This window comes from Apteryx mantelli, chromosome 1 (genome assembly GCF_036417845.1).
Source record: "Apteryx mantelli isolate bAptMan1 chromosome 1, bAptMan1.hap1, whole genome shotgun sequence".
NCBI classification, from domain to species: domain Eukaryota; kingdom Metazoa; phylum Chordata; class Aves; order Apterygiformes; family Apterygidae; genus Apteryx; species Apteryx mantelli.
The window spans coordinates 77442398-77458064 of NC_089978.1; the positions used below are offsets into that span (position 1 = coordinate 77442398).

The 15667-nt window shown below is 37.8% G+C and overlaps 1 protein-coding gene across 1 annotated transcript; it reads right to left on the reverse strand.

Annotated features, from left to right (window-relative positions):
- Window positions 1-400: 400 nt before the first annotated feature.
- On the reverse strand, window positions 401-15452 carry CRLF2 (cytokine receptor like factor 2). The gene is made up of 8 exons (XM_013950732.2): window positions 15377-15452; window positions 8956-9067; window positions 8047-8219; window positions 6162-6301; window positions 5290-5452; window positions 3058-3172; window positions 1929-2013; window positions 401-731 (listed from the first exon to the last, which is right to left on the reverse strand). The coding sequence occupies exons 1-8, from the start codon at window positions 15450-15452 to the stop codon at window positions 462-464; spliced, it is 1134 nt and encodes a 377-aa protein (XP_013806186.1). The 3' UTR covers window positions 401-461.
- Between the last annotated feature and the right edge of the window lie 215 nt (window positions 15453-15667).

A 15667-nucleotide genomic window follows, 5' to 3' on the forward strand; every position in this document is an offset into this window, starting at 1 on the left:
AATGAGGAGTATATGGTCTGCCCTTTGCGAGTTAAAGACTATGAGGAGAAAAATCCCTTTATTTTCTCTGTTAACTCGGGAAGAATGATGATGTAGTTTTCACTGGCCCTACGCAATCCATAAGCACAAGGACTGAGTCCAGGCTGTACTGTGGAGTATCACTTGTTCTTTCCCATTCCTAGCAGGAAAATGGGGCTTAGTTTAGTCCTAGAAATAAGCCCCGGTTAGAACGAACAAATCCTAATTTTATAAATTATCAGATATTTATTTCATATACTGAGCCTGCCTAAGTCATCATAAGTTCTGGGCAAGCACAGATCCAAAAGCAGGTAACACAGCCTAGTATCTTATGTGAGTCTACCCACGACAATCTCTTCTTTTATTCAGCCACTCCCCTAAACTCATCAGGATGTGATCAAGTTTTGATGCTATTTTCTAACACCTGCTACATTATGCAGATTTTATAACATCACATACATATCATCATTCATTAAAATCTGGAAGCCAGCAAGAGAAAATGTAGTACTGGACGTTGGCATCAGGCAGGCATTTTGAGATGTTTTGGGATGGTTATTTTCAGCTGCTCCTGAAAAGCTAAAGATATTATCCTTAGACCCCTCCTTGCCACTGTTCTTGTCTTCTTGGTGGCTTTCCTCCTCAATGGTGCACTCTGACTCTTCATATTCTAGCTTGGTTTGCACCATTGCATGCTCAGTTTTGTCTATCCATTCCTAGGAGATTAAAAATGTTAATGCTGGCAAGTTCTCAGATATCATTTAGAAGAAGCCTAGTTGTACAGACACTGATTATCCTTTAGTAATGGCATCTTCCCCAGATCAACCACAATGGAAAAGATGAAAAGGAAGCAGTATAGGCAAGCTGGACTTAGGACGGAAGGAGAGAAGGGAGGGAGGGAGGGAGGGAGGAAAGCTGGAATCCACAAATGCATGCAAACTCCTACTAACTATTGAGAAATGTAACACTGAAGGAATATAATCAGAGCCTGCAGAAATCTTTGGATGTGCAAAATACCTGGTGATCCTTGGTGAACTTGTGCACTGCCCTGACTTAATCCAAATTCAGACTGAGTTTACAGGGAGATTTACACAACATAGCATTTTTGGATTAATGCTTCAGTATTAATTTGCATTTATATCTTCCTTCTTTTGGTTTGGTTTAAACCTATCTTACATAAGGAAATTTTTCAGTTTTCACTGAAACATTATTACTGCCTTTTGATATTGTCATTTGGTCTGAAAACATTCCTAAATATTTGACATGTCTACTTTCAGATAAAACTTAGTGGTAAATAGCATTAAGACAATCCAATTAATACAGAATAATATATCACATATATGATGTCATGGATTTGAGGAACAGCAAAAAGCAAAAACATAAACTGTGTGTGATGTATTCATTTGATGACTATTCTGTTTCTAAAGGCTTAGTGAGCATAGATCTCTGTGGTAAGAGAGGATGCTTCCTACTGGAACCAAAGACAAAGGCCATCACTGCCTCAGCACTAAGGCTCACCGCACTTGCAGACGTAAAGGGCAAGAATCTGCCTCACAGTGGAGCAAGTTCCCTGAGCTGTCACGTCCAGGAATAGAAGCAAACTCCATGCTGGCATCTCACCAGAGGGTATTGCTGTTTCTCTGGACACCCTGAGATTCTTCTCTTGAACTTTCTCTGTCTGTTTCTACAAAAAGTGTCTTTATGCAGTGCCAAAGCAGTGCTATACTGACAGTATGGACAGTGGCATTTGATCTGTAGATCTGGATGGTCACGTTGTACCAGGGAAGGGCTGTTCCCTTGGGTCAGAGACCACTCATGGTAAATGTCAGCATAGAACACAGGTTTAGGTCGCAATTTCCAAACCATTCACAACATTGTATAGTTCACAGTCGTGCTGGGAAGACAACATTTACCTGGAAATTTCCATTATGGTCATTGAAGAGATCAGCAAATACATATTTTGGATCTGGTATAACAGGCATGACTGACTTTTGAAGTCTGCAAAGAAAAAAGAAAAACATGTGTTCTGTGACAGTGTATTCATTCATGTATGCCTCTACTTCAACAAAGTTGTGTAGCCACCGATATAATTAACATGACAGCCCTCTAGGCTTGATATCTTTTAAATGTCTGTTAAAGTTAAAAAGCAATATTGTAGAGCAGTCATTTGATCAGTTTGAGGCCAGGTATGATTTACGTAATATAGCAGAATGATGAGGCCATCAGACTAAATGTGATTTTTCTGCTGTGTTTTCAACCAATCTCATCCTTTTAAAATTTAGAATACATCCAGACTTCCAGCTAGTCAGCAAGTGGCATTCTGCCCCATACAATACATAGTTAGAGCTTAAAATTCCCTAGCCACATTCCTGCAAACTGGGGAGGTGGTGCAGCAAACAGTTGTACTGACTTAGTGAACATAAACACAAACATAAACCTAGACATATGGGAGAAAAAACTGAACCTATAACCTAGAAAGGTTATCTGAGTCCCATATATTTTCAACCTATTTTCTGCAGTACTCCATTTGTGGCTTTTTTTCCACAGGAAAAAAAAGAAAAATTCTGGGCCTTTGCAGAGGAATTTTTAGTTGTAGATTCTAAGCATGAACTGAGTCATTAAACTGCAAATCCAAACGTTAATATAGTCTTATTAAAGTTGAATGCACTCAGCCTAACGTCAGTCTGGTGCAAACAGACATTGAGTCCGATGAAGTTGCACAAAGAAATGGAAGTCAGTTCAGAAGCAATAGTAAAAGCAACTGGCTTCTAAATATTCAGCTTCTAAGGAAGAACAGAAGTGAAGTGGAAGGGACAGAATTTTGTCCTGAAGAGTTGCATTATATCAGAATTACTCTCTCTGTTTTTGAAAAAGAGCAAGATGCATTAGCCCTCAAATGGTAATTAAGCTATTGACTTCTACATCTTGATGCTAACTTCATTTATCAGATAATAATCTTAAGTGCTAAAAGATTTGAGTCTGAATGATTGCTTTATTTTCATGAAATGAATATTTAGAAGTGACCACTAAAATTATATTTACCTCTGCCATTTACACAGAAGAATCAAGAGGAGAAATATCATTAGAAGTACTGCCAGCATACAACTTAAAAGAATTATTGTGTTTGACTGAGATTTTATGTCATCATCACATGAATCTAGGAATAATCACAAAAAAGAATGTGAAAACTTTCTTGTTTGCTCTAGCAGTAAATACTCTTAAGCATGTTAGAACATTGACTTTTCTTTAAAAAAAAACAACAATGCTTAGGAACAATTAAGACGAATTCAACTGAAACTGAAAAGCAAAGGAATCCACAAACCATGCAATAAAATAATATAGTGCTTTTATATATCTAAATTACCCTTGTACAGGACAAAGGAGGGGGCTTAAGGATACAGAGTATAAGTGTTTGGAATGAATCAAGTTAAATATTCCTTCTTGTGTTCACCACACCACACTGACAGTGATGCAGCAATTTGGGGCTAAAATCTGTCTTACATACACCTACTTGCAATCACCAAAGCTGCAACTGTAATTTTATATGTAGTTTAAATTTCTTATTTCACAAGATAAAATTCTTAATTCCCAAGATAAAGCAAAGAAACGACCTCTCCTCCCTCCCAACAAACAAAAAGCCCCCAAACCACTAGCACTTACACCTAGAAAGGAACTAGTGTCAGGACATAATCCAAAGCACTGGTATATAACTAATGCATTTGTGCACCTTTCGGCATTCTCAGTGCTTTTCCTGCAGCTTTGGTCTGCTGTCCAAATAGATACTATAAGAACTAAAATGAATTATTCATACAGGAACAACTGTCCTATATGTAGCACTCCACAGTCACTTTGTTCCCTGTGGCAGCCTGTTCCACCCGCTTTTTTTTGTTCAGCCTGCCAAAAAGCCACAAGAAAAGTTGTGATCTCCCCATAAGGTATTTGCATTCAGTGTTCACGAAACTTCTTGAGCATAGCTTTGTTCATGGCTTCCTCTGATATTAGATTTGGAGACAATAAATACTTATTCAGGTTCTGAAGTGAAATGCTTGCCTCATTGAAGGGGCTGTGCCAGTGTCACTTCTGAACCCCGGGCACCCAGCACAGCTGAACCATGAGTCTGTCTCTTCTCTGCTTTCCATCCTTGCAGCTGCCTGCAGGCCACTTATGGTCAAATGGTCCAGGTAGGGCTGGCATGTGCTCCCCTCTCAGAGGAAAACAAGGGGACATTGTCCTCTGCGTTTTTCTGAAGGACACTTGCCAGCGACACCTGAGGACATGATTGCAGGTTCACAATCTGCAAGATAGATGAGGCTTCCCTTGTCGTTACTGCTAGTGCAGGATACACACATCTGTGCTCCAGAATTTCAGTCCAGCTTTGTGTATACAGATTTTCTTCAGGTGAGTTAATAGCCCATTGGATTTTGGAGAACTCCGATCTGGGTACACTGGACATCTGAGTGTTTCATATTTCTGATAAAGCGTAGTGAATGGCATTCTGTGGACAGTTGATATGAATGTGTTGGGACGGTGTACAGTCTTTACTACATCAGATCTTTCTTTTGTTTTTGATAACTAGTAGAAATATTGTTTCCATCAGAGACCTAATCCAAGGCAATTGCATTCAGTTAAATATGCTTGTCTCATGTGAAATCAATTCCGATACTGACTTTGCTTCCACTTCATCTCTTTTTCACCTATCCCTGCTGTTTTGATCGACCCAGCACATTCTGCCAAGAAGACTGTGATGTAGTTGCTTTACCTATGCATCATTTAGCTGTGCTTTCTGGTCCTGTAGCTCAACTTAATGAACATTTGAAACAAACTGCCATAAAAAAAGGTGTATTAAGGGTTTTCTTAGAGTTCAGGTTTGATATGCATATATCATCTATTGCCAGAGTGCCTGCTTTGCTATATGCACATGCCCATACATACATATATGGATATGTATATACATTTTATATATATGTGTATACAACATGCATCACATTACTTTCATTGGAGGACCCTAAATACAACTGTAACACAAATAATACAGAAATCTTTTTAGCCTTACTGAGCATTGCATAAATTAGTAGTGTCAAGGGTTATAAGGAACAATGTGGATGGGAATTAAAAATGGGCAATCAGACTTCCATATGAACTTCCTTTAACGGTGGAAGATGCAGCATGACAGAGTGCAACATTAACTAGATGCACATTTCTAGCCTCTTTTGCAGTCCTTCCCCCCTTCCCCATTTGTATTTAGAGAGTATATGAATGTAGCACAGCTGTTACCTAATGATGTGCCATTCATCCAAAATGTTTCTGCTTCCCAGTCACTGCTGTAATTAACTACGTTGCAATAAGGTACTAGCCTCTTCAGTCTGACCCGGAAAGAATAGCATTTCATTGGATCAAAGCCTTGCTCTCCAACACTGCAACACTTAGAACTTCTGGACTGAGAAGGAAGGTATATTATCATTATTTCTGGTTCAAAAAGAGCTTCAGAATGCTATACTTCATCATGATCATGACAAGAATAAGAGATAGGCCAACCCCAAACCCCAGAGTCAAATTTTAACTTCTCTGAATTTTTGGGAGCTCCATTTCTTGACTGGCTCTTCCCCATTCATACCCATTCCTCATTGTTTGATGCTGAGTTGAAGGACATAATGATCAATACATATAGTACTGTTACAGCTGCTATACAAAAGAGACTCAAACAAAAAAATATTCAGAAGATATATGTGAGGCTGGAAAGATTTAAGTCAATGAAATAATATTAAGATATACTTACTCGCTAACTTCAAGATAAATAAAATCCTGTGTCATCTCTTTTCTTTCATTCTATTTCCTGTTGTTTCTCCTTTTTTTCTTTTTTTTTCTACCTTGCTTTCTGCTGATATCTCCCAAGACTTTCCTATTCTGAATGTATGACCTTAGATTGTCCTCAGCTCTTTCTATAAGCAAAAAGTTATAACTCAAAAATCGAATCATTGCTGGAATTGCAGGGACCCAGAATTCCAGAAATCTGACTGTTTTCTGCTACCAGCTATTTTTAAAGTATGGGATGGGAGGACAATACGAAAACAACTCTATTTTACACTCTATGGTGATGATGCTTCCAGGTCCTTCCACACTGATTAAAAATGTCATGTCCAACTCACTTGCCACCCTTTGTCGAACTTGCTTTTGTACTGAAGCTCAAGTCTCAAGCACTTCACAGCTCTCTTTGGTTCATTACAGCTTACAGTAACGGTGTCATCTTTCCACAAGAAGGTCACATTTTCTGGTCGATTAGGCTTTACTAAGGAGAAAAGAAACAAAGTATGCAATAACCTCTTAAAAATTAATTACTTCAATACAGTTTAAATCACTGCTATTCCTTCCTTCCCTCAACCCTTCCCTGAGTAGTAAGCCAAGAAGGTGGCCAGTCTTCCTGAAGGATGCACTTTTGCAGCTGACCTTCTTGCTGAACAACAAAATGAAGCTTGGCACTATGACACCGTTCCCCATTCAAAGTCCCATATTTAGAGGTAGATACCAAAGCACTTCAGGAACCTACTGGAAATACTTAAGTAAGGACTCTAGTCCCCTCAGACTCCTCAGTCAAGAGAAAGAAAGAGGCTTCTTCAGAAGTGGGAGCTTAAATTACAGGCCCTAAATCACTTTCTAGGGAAGCCTATCTCCCTTCTTAGACAATAGAGGGAGCCTAGAGAGACAAGACTCCTTATTTACACACCAGTGTTAAGTAGCTAAAGGTATCATTTTTGTGGTATGTGCTTCAGTGGCCTAAATATAGGCAAATGCCAATTTATATGCTTTAGGGTATCTATGACTCTGGAATGGGACTAGCAAATACTGTACCATATAACCTACAAGACACACATGTCCTGCTGCTGGAGGCCAGGCAGGATATATTAGGGCATCTGAAATGGCACTGGGAGCCTACCTGTGGACAACTGAATCTGCTCCTCACTGTTTCCAGATGGTCCAAAGAGAAGGCAATGGTTTGACCTATGTGACTGGATAGTCTTCAGTAGTGGAAAGTAAAGGTGTGAGAAGAGCATTATTTGCTTCTTCAATCCTTCTAGATTCTGTTTCATATTACAAAAACCCTATCTGCCTAGTTTTGAGACTTAAGTCTGATCTCTGTTATTTGTGTTTTGTTATCTAACCCTCTTGAAACTCATGTTAACATCAGTGGTAGTTTAATTACCTAAATTTATGGACCAGGCTCCAGCTTTCCTTGAACTACCAGATGTTGATATAATTATGAGATGTAAAGTACTCTCAAAGTTAGTTGCCATGAAAAATTTTTGATTAATCCTTTTTGCTAAAGAATAACCACTAATAATATATTTGGAAGATAATGACTTTTTTGGATAATTTCTGCCTGGTATGTCTTCTGCATGATTTTTATCAGAAAAATCGCTCCACTTTAAACACTGTAACTACATGCAATTCCAGATGATGCCAATAAGCTAACCTCACAATAATGTGAAATATGTATTTCTGGGGGAATTACTGCTGTCAGGCTATGACAGAGCCACTTAATTAATTTCTCCTAAAATCTTTTGATTTTTTCACCATAGCCTCTTGGATTAGAACTAGTTTGCTGCGTGACATCTCATGGAGAACAACAAAAGAACGAAAGGTTGAAAATACAGGACACATAACAAGGCTGACACTAACACAGGGAACTGTCAACTTTTTTCATGTTCCTGATATGCAGACTGAGCAGGTCTGAACTCAACCACGCACATTCACATATTTGAGTATTTTAGTTTTAGTTTTGAAACTGTGTTTTAGGGCAAATCTTTCTATCCTATGTAATCCCACTTAGCTGCAGCTGCCTATGTAAAAGCTGATGACAGCAAGGGATGAAAATCAGCCTCGGTAATTCCAAAAATCTGTAGTTTGTTTTTGGCATAAACTAGTAACATGTTATACACTGATGCAACTGATTTCCTCTCAGACTAAGGACAGCTAGAGGAATCAGTGAAGACACTAGGACTATCAAAAGACATAGTCGTGTTATTACACACTTACTATAGAAATCAGATTTTAGTCTTTTAGAAAAAAGCTCTTTGCTTCCATTATTGTTCATGATTGAGATGGCAAGGGTGGATCCTTCTGTCTTAAACAGACATCCAGAGTTAAAACCTTGGTCCAATAAATAGGTAGGACATGGCTTCCAAAGTTTGTGCTGGCCTCCTTCAAATCTACAAATGAAAAAATATTGGTGAATGGAGATACTCTGTTATTTGTTATTGGTTAACACAAGTAAATTCCTTTTTGTCACTGTTTTTTTTTTTGTTTTTTTTGTGTTTTTTTTTTTTTAAATGCTGCTACAAAGGGAAGTCTGCATAAGGAACTTCTTGAGGCTGGAAATTTCACAGTGCTGTGAGGGAATTCAGCACCCAAACCTCATTGACTTTCCAATCCTTGTTTTTGGTGCAGTCTGAAATTTTCAAGTTTCTTTCAGGTTTTTTTCACTAATAAGAGAATGCTGTGCTCAAACAGATGTGGTTTTCATGTTCCTGTTTCCAAGACTGTACTGCTAAAAGTTATTTCTCGTATACCAAGCATAAAGAAAAGGAAAGATCAAACTGTATGACTGCCTTTAATCAAAATGTTAAATTTCTGTTTAAGTCAGTTAATAAGTAAAATATGCAGGCATATGTGGAAAAACACAATCAGCAGTGTAATTAACATTAGCATTTAACATAAAGACAAAACAGGAGACAAGGTTTTCCTATATTGTCTGCTATGACTCACTATTCAGCAGGTTTACTGATTTATACACTTTTGTGAAGTGTGTGAACATAAGTTTCATGCTGGATAATTTAAAAAAAAAAAAGTATTTTCAGGTCACAGATGACTCAGATGGACTGAGCTATTTCAGTCTCCTGGAGTAAATCCTTCAAGGAAAGAAAAATAGGCATTATCAATACTCACGTATAAGAAAATGACACATTCTCGCCAGGAAATAGTTCTCTTGATGCCCATGTGATCTGCATCTGCTCATTATTGAAGTTGACTATAGTGGTGCTGATGGTATCTTTCTGACCTGTCCCAGTACATTGACAGAGGATATCATTTCAACAGTGGGTATCAAAAACATCACTTGGCATTTGTAGGCAGTCAATATTTCAAAGATAATTATGCCGTAGACTCAGATGACCATAAAATAAGAAGAGATAAGAATATCTAGAAAGTTAGGAAGCAGGACAAAATAACCTAGAGAGGTTAAAACTAGAACTGCAAAATAACAAAATGAAAACACTCATAGCAACACGAGAGACCACCCCATGGTCCTTGGGCCAAAAGGAGTAGACTGGCTTACTTGCATGCAATGCATAGGGCATAAGCCTTGAGGCCAGTTTTGCTCCACAATATCTTAGGTTTTCCTGCTAAGCAAAACTATTTGGGAACTACTGCCAAGTGGAACCTGTGCGTAAACTGACTAATGTTTACTTTATGAAACAAGGGACTTGTACTGTAAGTCAAGACCAAATGAGTAGTATAGAAGCACCCATAGTAACCTAGTGCAGATCAGAACAAATGAGTGAACTGTGTACTTTATCTATGTTGCTCTGGCCAGCCCCTCCTCACAGACTTTCTCAAAACAAGGTCATTTAACGTCCTGTGACTGCACACAGATATCATACCCTTTCCTGGTTTTGTCCTCATTATAGTTTTTCCCTTTTGTTAGGGATTTAGGGGTTTTAATTCTATGTCTATCAGGATTCCACGATCAGACATTAACGGTAACTCTTACATTGAAAAATGGGGAAGATAAGCAGCCAGAAGCATTGGAAGTGTATGATATGTCAAGGGGAAACAGATGTTATTTACTCCGAGTTCTGTGAGATGTGTACCTATGTTTAGCTGAATGAACAAAGAGGAAGAAAATGTATCTTGAATATCAGCAGCAAACCACTTCAGGATGAAATTTACTGACTGCTATCTCTAGACATGAAGCACCAACCACTAGAAACTTCTGCAGGAGCACTCCTGCCTAGCAGGAGAATAGTCTTTTGGCTCCGATTCATTTACATTTTATGCCACTCTGGCATTTTGAAGGATCTTAAAAATTTAATAACAAAAATTTAATAACATTTCTTATGAGCTGTTTACCACAGACAGTGATCCTGAAAGTTCATGGGAATCAGGCCTAAATACCTTCAGGACTGTTATACTTTTGCTGACTAACCAACACTAAGAATGTGAAAAAGGTATGTGGAAACACCTTGGTTCAAATAACCATGTTGCCTAACTAATTTCAGGGCTTCATGTCTCTGCCAATGGGTCTAATGGCTTCTGTAATTAGGACTAGTCAAAACATCTTTGTATAGGGGTATTGTGTCATAATATGTTGTTTTATGAAAATCATTCCAGAGACAATTTTGACAGAAATCCAAGAAGGACCAAGTAATCTGCTGATTAGGTCACATGCCTAGACTGTGGCAGGTCTAGCTCCACGTCCCTACTACCTGATTTACAGAGCTCTGGTAAAAAAGATTATGGTCCTACTCAAGAGAAAGACTTGAACCTAACTCAACTGTGTCCTAACTAATGGCTACAGCTTATTCCTGTGTTGATTTCTCAAACTGAAAATCTCATGTGCTTTTCTGAGGAATGGAGAAGTCGATACAATTATGTCCTGAAACAAAAACAGAATTTCCAGACCTTAAAAGCCATCATAAAATGGTGTTTATCCAGTCAGTTTGAGCTCTGTTAGACAAGCCTGCTCTTGTCTCCTAATTCCTCATGGCCATTACAAGTGCTCTGCAGCATGTCTAAGGGATCATCTTGTCTTTAACTGAAACCACTAAGCAATATGATGATAAGGGTGCCTGACAATGGTTTATTGGTCTGCAAACACACTATGAAGTTCTTAATTTTTATGGACAAAATTCTTAGTACGCCTGTGCTGTGCCATATATAGCATTATGGTTAGTGTCACTGAAATCTACAAGACTACTTAAAGTAAGATTTAGATATTTTATAAATAATAGTCAAAATAGTTAAACATATTTATAATATGATTTCTCAATCTTTAAATAAACTATCATAAAATTTTTAAAAGAATGAAAATATTAGTGTATGGAGAATGCTGTACTTGAGATTCTTTTTATAATTATAGAATCAATCCTTGCAACTCCCTTTAGAAATATCTATGTACTTTCCAGTTTCTGATAATTAGTCTGCTTGCAGATATTTTCATTTTAAGAAAGAACTGTTAGCATCCTTGCATTAGAAAAGAAGATAAAAACACAAAGAGTGCTCTCATGCTTAATCATATATTTTCAAGGCTATGTGAATTTCAAAATTAATTTACTATTCTGTTGCTGTGTGCATGATAGTTAAGCACAATGACAAGTGGTGAAATGGTGTTCATAGGGCATCTTCTTGGATCAGTTTTGAAATCAAATATGAAGCAAGTTCTGCAGTTTAATTTCAGAAGGTGGTTTGACTTCTCCTCACAGGGCTATGCACACAAGTTCTTCTGTGCTTCACAAAAAGATTTTGAACAGGCACCCACTCTAGCCAATAGGACATAACAAAGAGTGGGTATTTAAAAGTCCTCTCTACAACATAGTCAACTAGTCCAGGCTGTACGTAGGACCCTTACCAGAATAAGGGTGCCAGTTCAAAACCCTCACTTGGACTTGGGCGCCTAGACTGCCCCTTTGAAAAACAGAGCAGTGATTTTTCCATTACTGGGAGGGTGGACCCAGTGCCCTGCTTTTATCCCGCTATTCACTAAACCTGAGGTTGCAGCGGCAATCCCCAGACATGAAAGAGCTGCTTTCAATGAACTCTACTGTTAATCAAATGATCCTGGTGGGGTTTCGGTATGAGATTGGTGTCAGATTGCTCAGCACAGGAGAGCTGGTAGTATCTGAAGTTAATGGAGTGGTCAGTCTCTTCAGACTTCAAGTGGGTTAGTCAAGGCATGGTTGGTTCTAGAGACGAATAATAAGGAAACCAAAGGGACTGCATTGGATTCCCACACAGAAAGGAGTGGACGCTCAGTAAAACCTGAGGGTCAGATCTGAGTGGCCTATTGGAGGGCAACAAAAGCTACCAATTCATTCTGACCCATGGATAACACTAATTTTTCTCTGCTTTTTGAGTTATAGTAAGATAGCTATTTATTAAAGGCTGCACTTCAGAGATGCACGCTAACTCTTGGTTTGGGCAGTATGTGGTTTTTGGATGACATAGAAGCATGTTGATTTTGCTCCAGTCCTGCAGTGATTTACACGTGGACTTAACTTTATGCCCGCCAAGTAGTCTGCTTGACTTCAGCAGGATTACTCAAAGCACACAAACTTAACCACACACATAAATCTTTCTAGGATCAGATCCTTTCTCTGCAAAAAAAAATACAGGCTGACTACATATTATGAATTGGAACTCTGGAATTTTAACGTTTAAAATCAGCCTCTAGCAAGTGCAGTTATTTAGGTGCACACGTTATTAAATACTCTAAAAATAAATAGAACCATTTAATAGAAATGGAAAGGGACTTGTAAGAAATTCTCTGTTGACATTACACATTCTTTCATTTGCTCTAGTTTTTAAGAACTTCATAAGAAAGCAGTGTTAACCTAATCAATAAACTACTTTGAAATGCATTTGTCTATGCAGAACAGAATTTAAAATGCTTAAAAAATAACATTTATTATTAAAGTTTGTCCTTCTAGAGCTCCAGTCAGCACAGTTTTCTATTATACTTTCTCATTTCATGTATTTTGTAGCCTTTTTGAATGTAGTATGAGCTGTTTTGTGTAAGTGTTCTCTCAGTAAACATTTCTGTGTGTCTTTTCAAATCAGAGCATAAATATGTTGCATTATTCACATTTCTTTGCTTTTTCAGCATGTAAGGATGCAAATCCTGTATTAATTTTTTTAGGTTTTGTAGTTGGGCTCAAATTACCGTCAAATAGTCTTAAGATATATAGGTTACCTGAAGTGTGATATTTCCTTCTGATGATCTTTTCCTTTTCCTCTACCTGGAAGGGTATTATTTTTCTTTTTGTGAAGCACCTATACTTTTGGAGGCAGAATCATTCCCATCTTTTGTTAATGGAAAGTAATAAAGACAATAGGAATAAAATGGAAAAGAATAAAGAGGAATAAAGAGAAAGAGAAAAGCAGGGCATATTTCTCCCCTTTCTTTATAATGGACCTTTTATGAATCCATCCGTAACACCTTGGATCTTTCTCTGCTAATGTGGTAGTTCATCCACAGCAATTCTGATTATTTAAAGCATGTTTCTATTCATGACCCTACAGTTACACAACAGCCCAAAGTAACACATTTACTTTCTATGGTTTTAATGATTTTAAGTATTATGATAATGGATAGATGGAAAGGCCAAAAATACAATGAAGAGCTAGTACCCAGGCCAAAGAGGGGTGAGAGGTCCTTTCTGTCAGAGGCTGGCTTACTGATCTGGCTAGGTATGCAGCTGGAAGTACGTTGCAGTGCTATAGGACATATAGCAGGGCCCTGGAACATGAGCTATGGAGAGAAATCTAAATCCTAGGTAAAACCTGAGGGAACTGGTAAGGCTCCACACAACACCTCAACCTCACAGACCCTGCTGAGCACTTAACTCTTCTCGGGACAGGGAAGCGTGGAAAACACCACTATTGCACACACAGAAAGTATTTTCACAAGGGAAAAAGGGAAATTTCCTTGCACAGTAAATTTTGCAAACACGACCATGAGCAAGAATATGGGCAAGTACATTCCGCCTCCAAGTCACCTTTCAAAGATTATTACCAAAAAAATATTACTATTGAAAGGGAACATTGAAAAAAACCTGGATGTAATGGAACAGATCAAAAAAGAGAGAAAAAAGAGTGAAAAAAATCTCAATCTGCAAAGATAACAGAATGGAACATAAATATACTGGAACTGTTGTAACCTCATTGAAACATTACAAAGAAGAAAAACCACTTTTGATTTCCTTACAGTGATGAAACCTGATAAGTAACCACATGTTGAACTTCCACGTATTGCAGCACACTGTATAGAAATAACTGGAGAGTAAGACCCAGATCTGAGCCTACAGTCTTAGTTACTCTTAATACTACTCATCGATGAGAACAGTTTCATTTCAGTAACAGGAACACATGTAGGCGAAAGTACAGCTCTGTGTGCATAAGACTGCTGAATTGAATGTCCAGGACTGAGACTAAATAGAAAATCCCTTTTAAAGAAAAGGAACAGGACAGCAAGAGAGAGATTTTTATAGACATATTTTGGAACAAGGCATACTCCTTATAACATACCCCTTATATCCCATCAAATCAAGGTTTTTTTGGTAGAAAATGACTTAGCTAACCATGGCTAGACATCACCACACTTTGCATTAAATAACCACCGTAACTGTAATTTTCAGCTGTCATCCCACAAAGTACTTGCCATCAGTACAGCATGGCTATAGCATGCTGCCATCTCAGGTCAGTGGGGAGGGAGCTGCATCCGCTCACAGGGGTGCAGGTGACTCACAGCAGCAATTAACACTGAAGAACCAGGCAGGGCTGCATAGCTGAAAATGGTACTTACTGTATGTACAGCAGAAAAGAGAGCTGATTTATAGGCTGATGAGTACTTTAAAGTATTTCTTTCTCCTTACAAAATTAATGAATGACAGGCACCTTATGATAAATTAACAAGACTGAAGATTAGATTATCAGCCCATGTTTGGGGCTTTATATTAGATTTCTGCATGAATCCATTTGTTTTTAGCATGCTGTAAGTAATGGCACTGCAAACTAACACATAGAATAGAGACGTTCTTATATTTAGGTAGCCAAGTATCCGGGTATAAATGTCTTTTTTAATTTTGCTTTATAGTAATACTCTTACCTTAATACTTTATCAGACACAAGAAATTACTGGATATTTCCCATCTTGCTCATTCTTCCAGAACACTAAAGCTTAAGTCTTACCTGGAATCTGTTTTATCCATCTTTGTTCGATGAGAAGATTGTAGTCTTTTTCGGACGCAGTTCACTCTATCAAAATCTGTGTCTTGGACAGTAACCGCTCCTTCTTAAAAATTTGAATATTTCTTTCTTTTACATTAAACACAAAATTACTGGCTTCTTCCTTCATTTTTAATTGGAGAACATTCAAATAAATCTGTTATCATCATCTTTTTTTTTCTTTTTTTTCTTTTTTTTTTTTTTTTGAAGAGGACACATTCATCTCTGCTGGATATCAATTTCTGTTTGGTTGATTCTTTTCACCAAAAAAGTACTGAATATTGTAACACATGAGGTAAGGTGCCCACAGAAATATTACTAGTTAATATATGCATTTCTTAAATAAATACCTGTGGATTGAACTTACCGGCAGATTGTGACTGAGAGGCCACCAGGCTGCCCAATGTGAAGATCACTGAACACACTTCAAAGGTTAGTCTCATGGTTGGAATCACACAACAGACTGTGAAGAGATGAGTAATCGTAATCTCCGGACTTTACCATTTGATCACTTTATACCAGAGACTGGAGGGAACTAGAGGAAATGACTACAGGAAATAAAAAAAAAATGACATAGCTCTAGCTATAAAAAATCAGAAGTGCAGGACTTCTACATGCACACCTCCTTCATATTATACAAAAAATTAAAGAAAATTAT

What these genes read in the sequence shown, in the direction of transcription:
- CRLF2 (XM_013950732.2), bottom strand. Translation starts at nt 15,452, where the DNA reads ATGAGACTAACCTTTGAAGTGTGTTCAGTGATCTTCACATTGGGCAGC. An exon ending in CTCTCAGTCACAATCTGCCG is followed by an intron (nt 9,068 to 15,376) that starts GTAAGTTCAATC and finishes GTACTGGGACAG; the next exon opens with GTCAGAAAGATACCATCAGC. An exon ending in AATGTGTCATTTTCTTATAC is followed by an intron (nt 8,220 to 8,955) that starts GTGAGTATTGAT and finishes TTTCATTTGTAG; the next exon opens with ATTTGAAGGAGGCCAGCACA.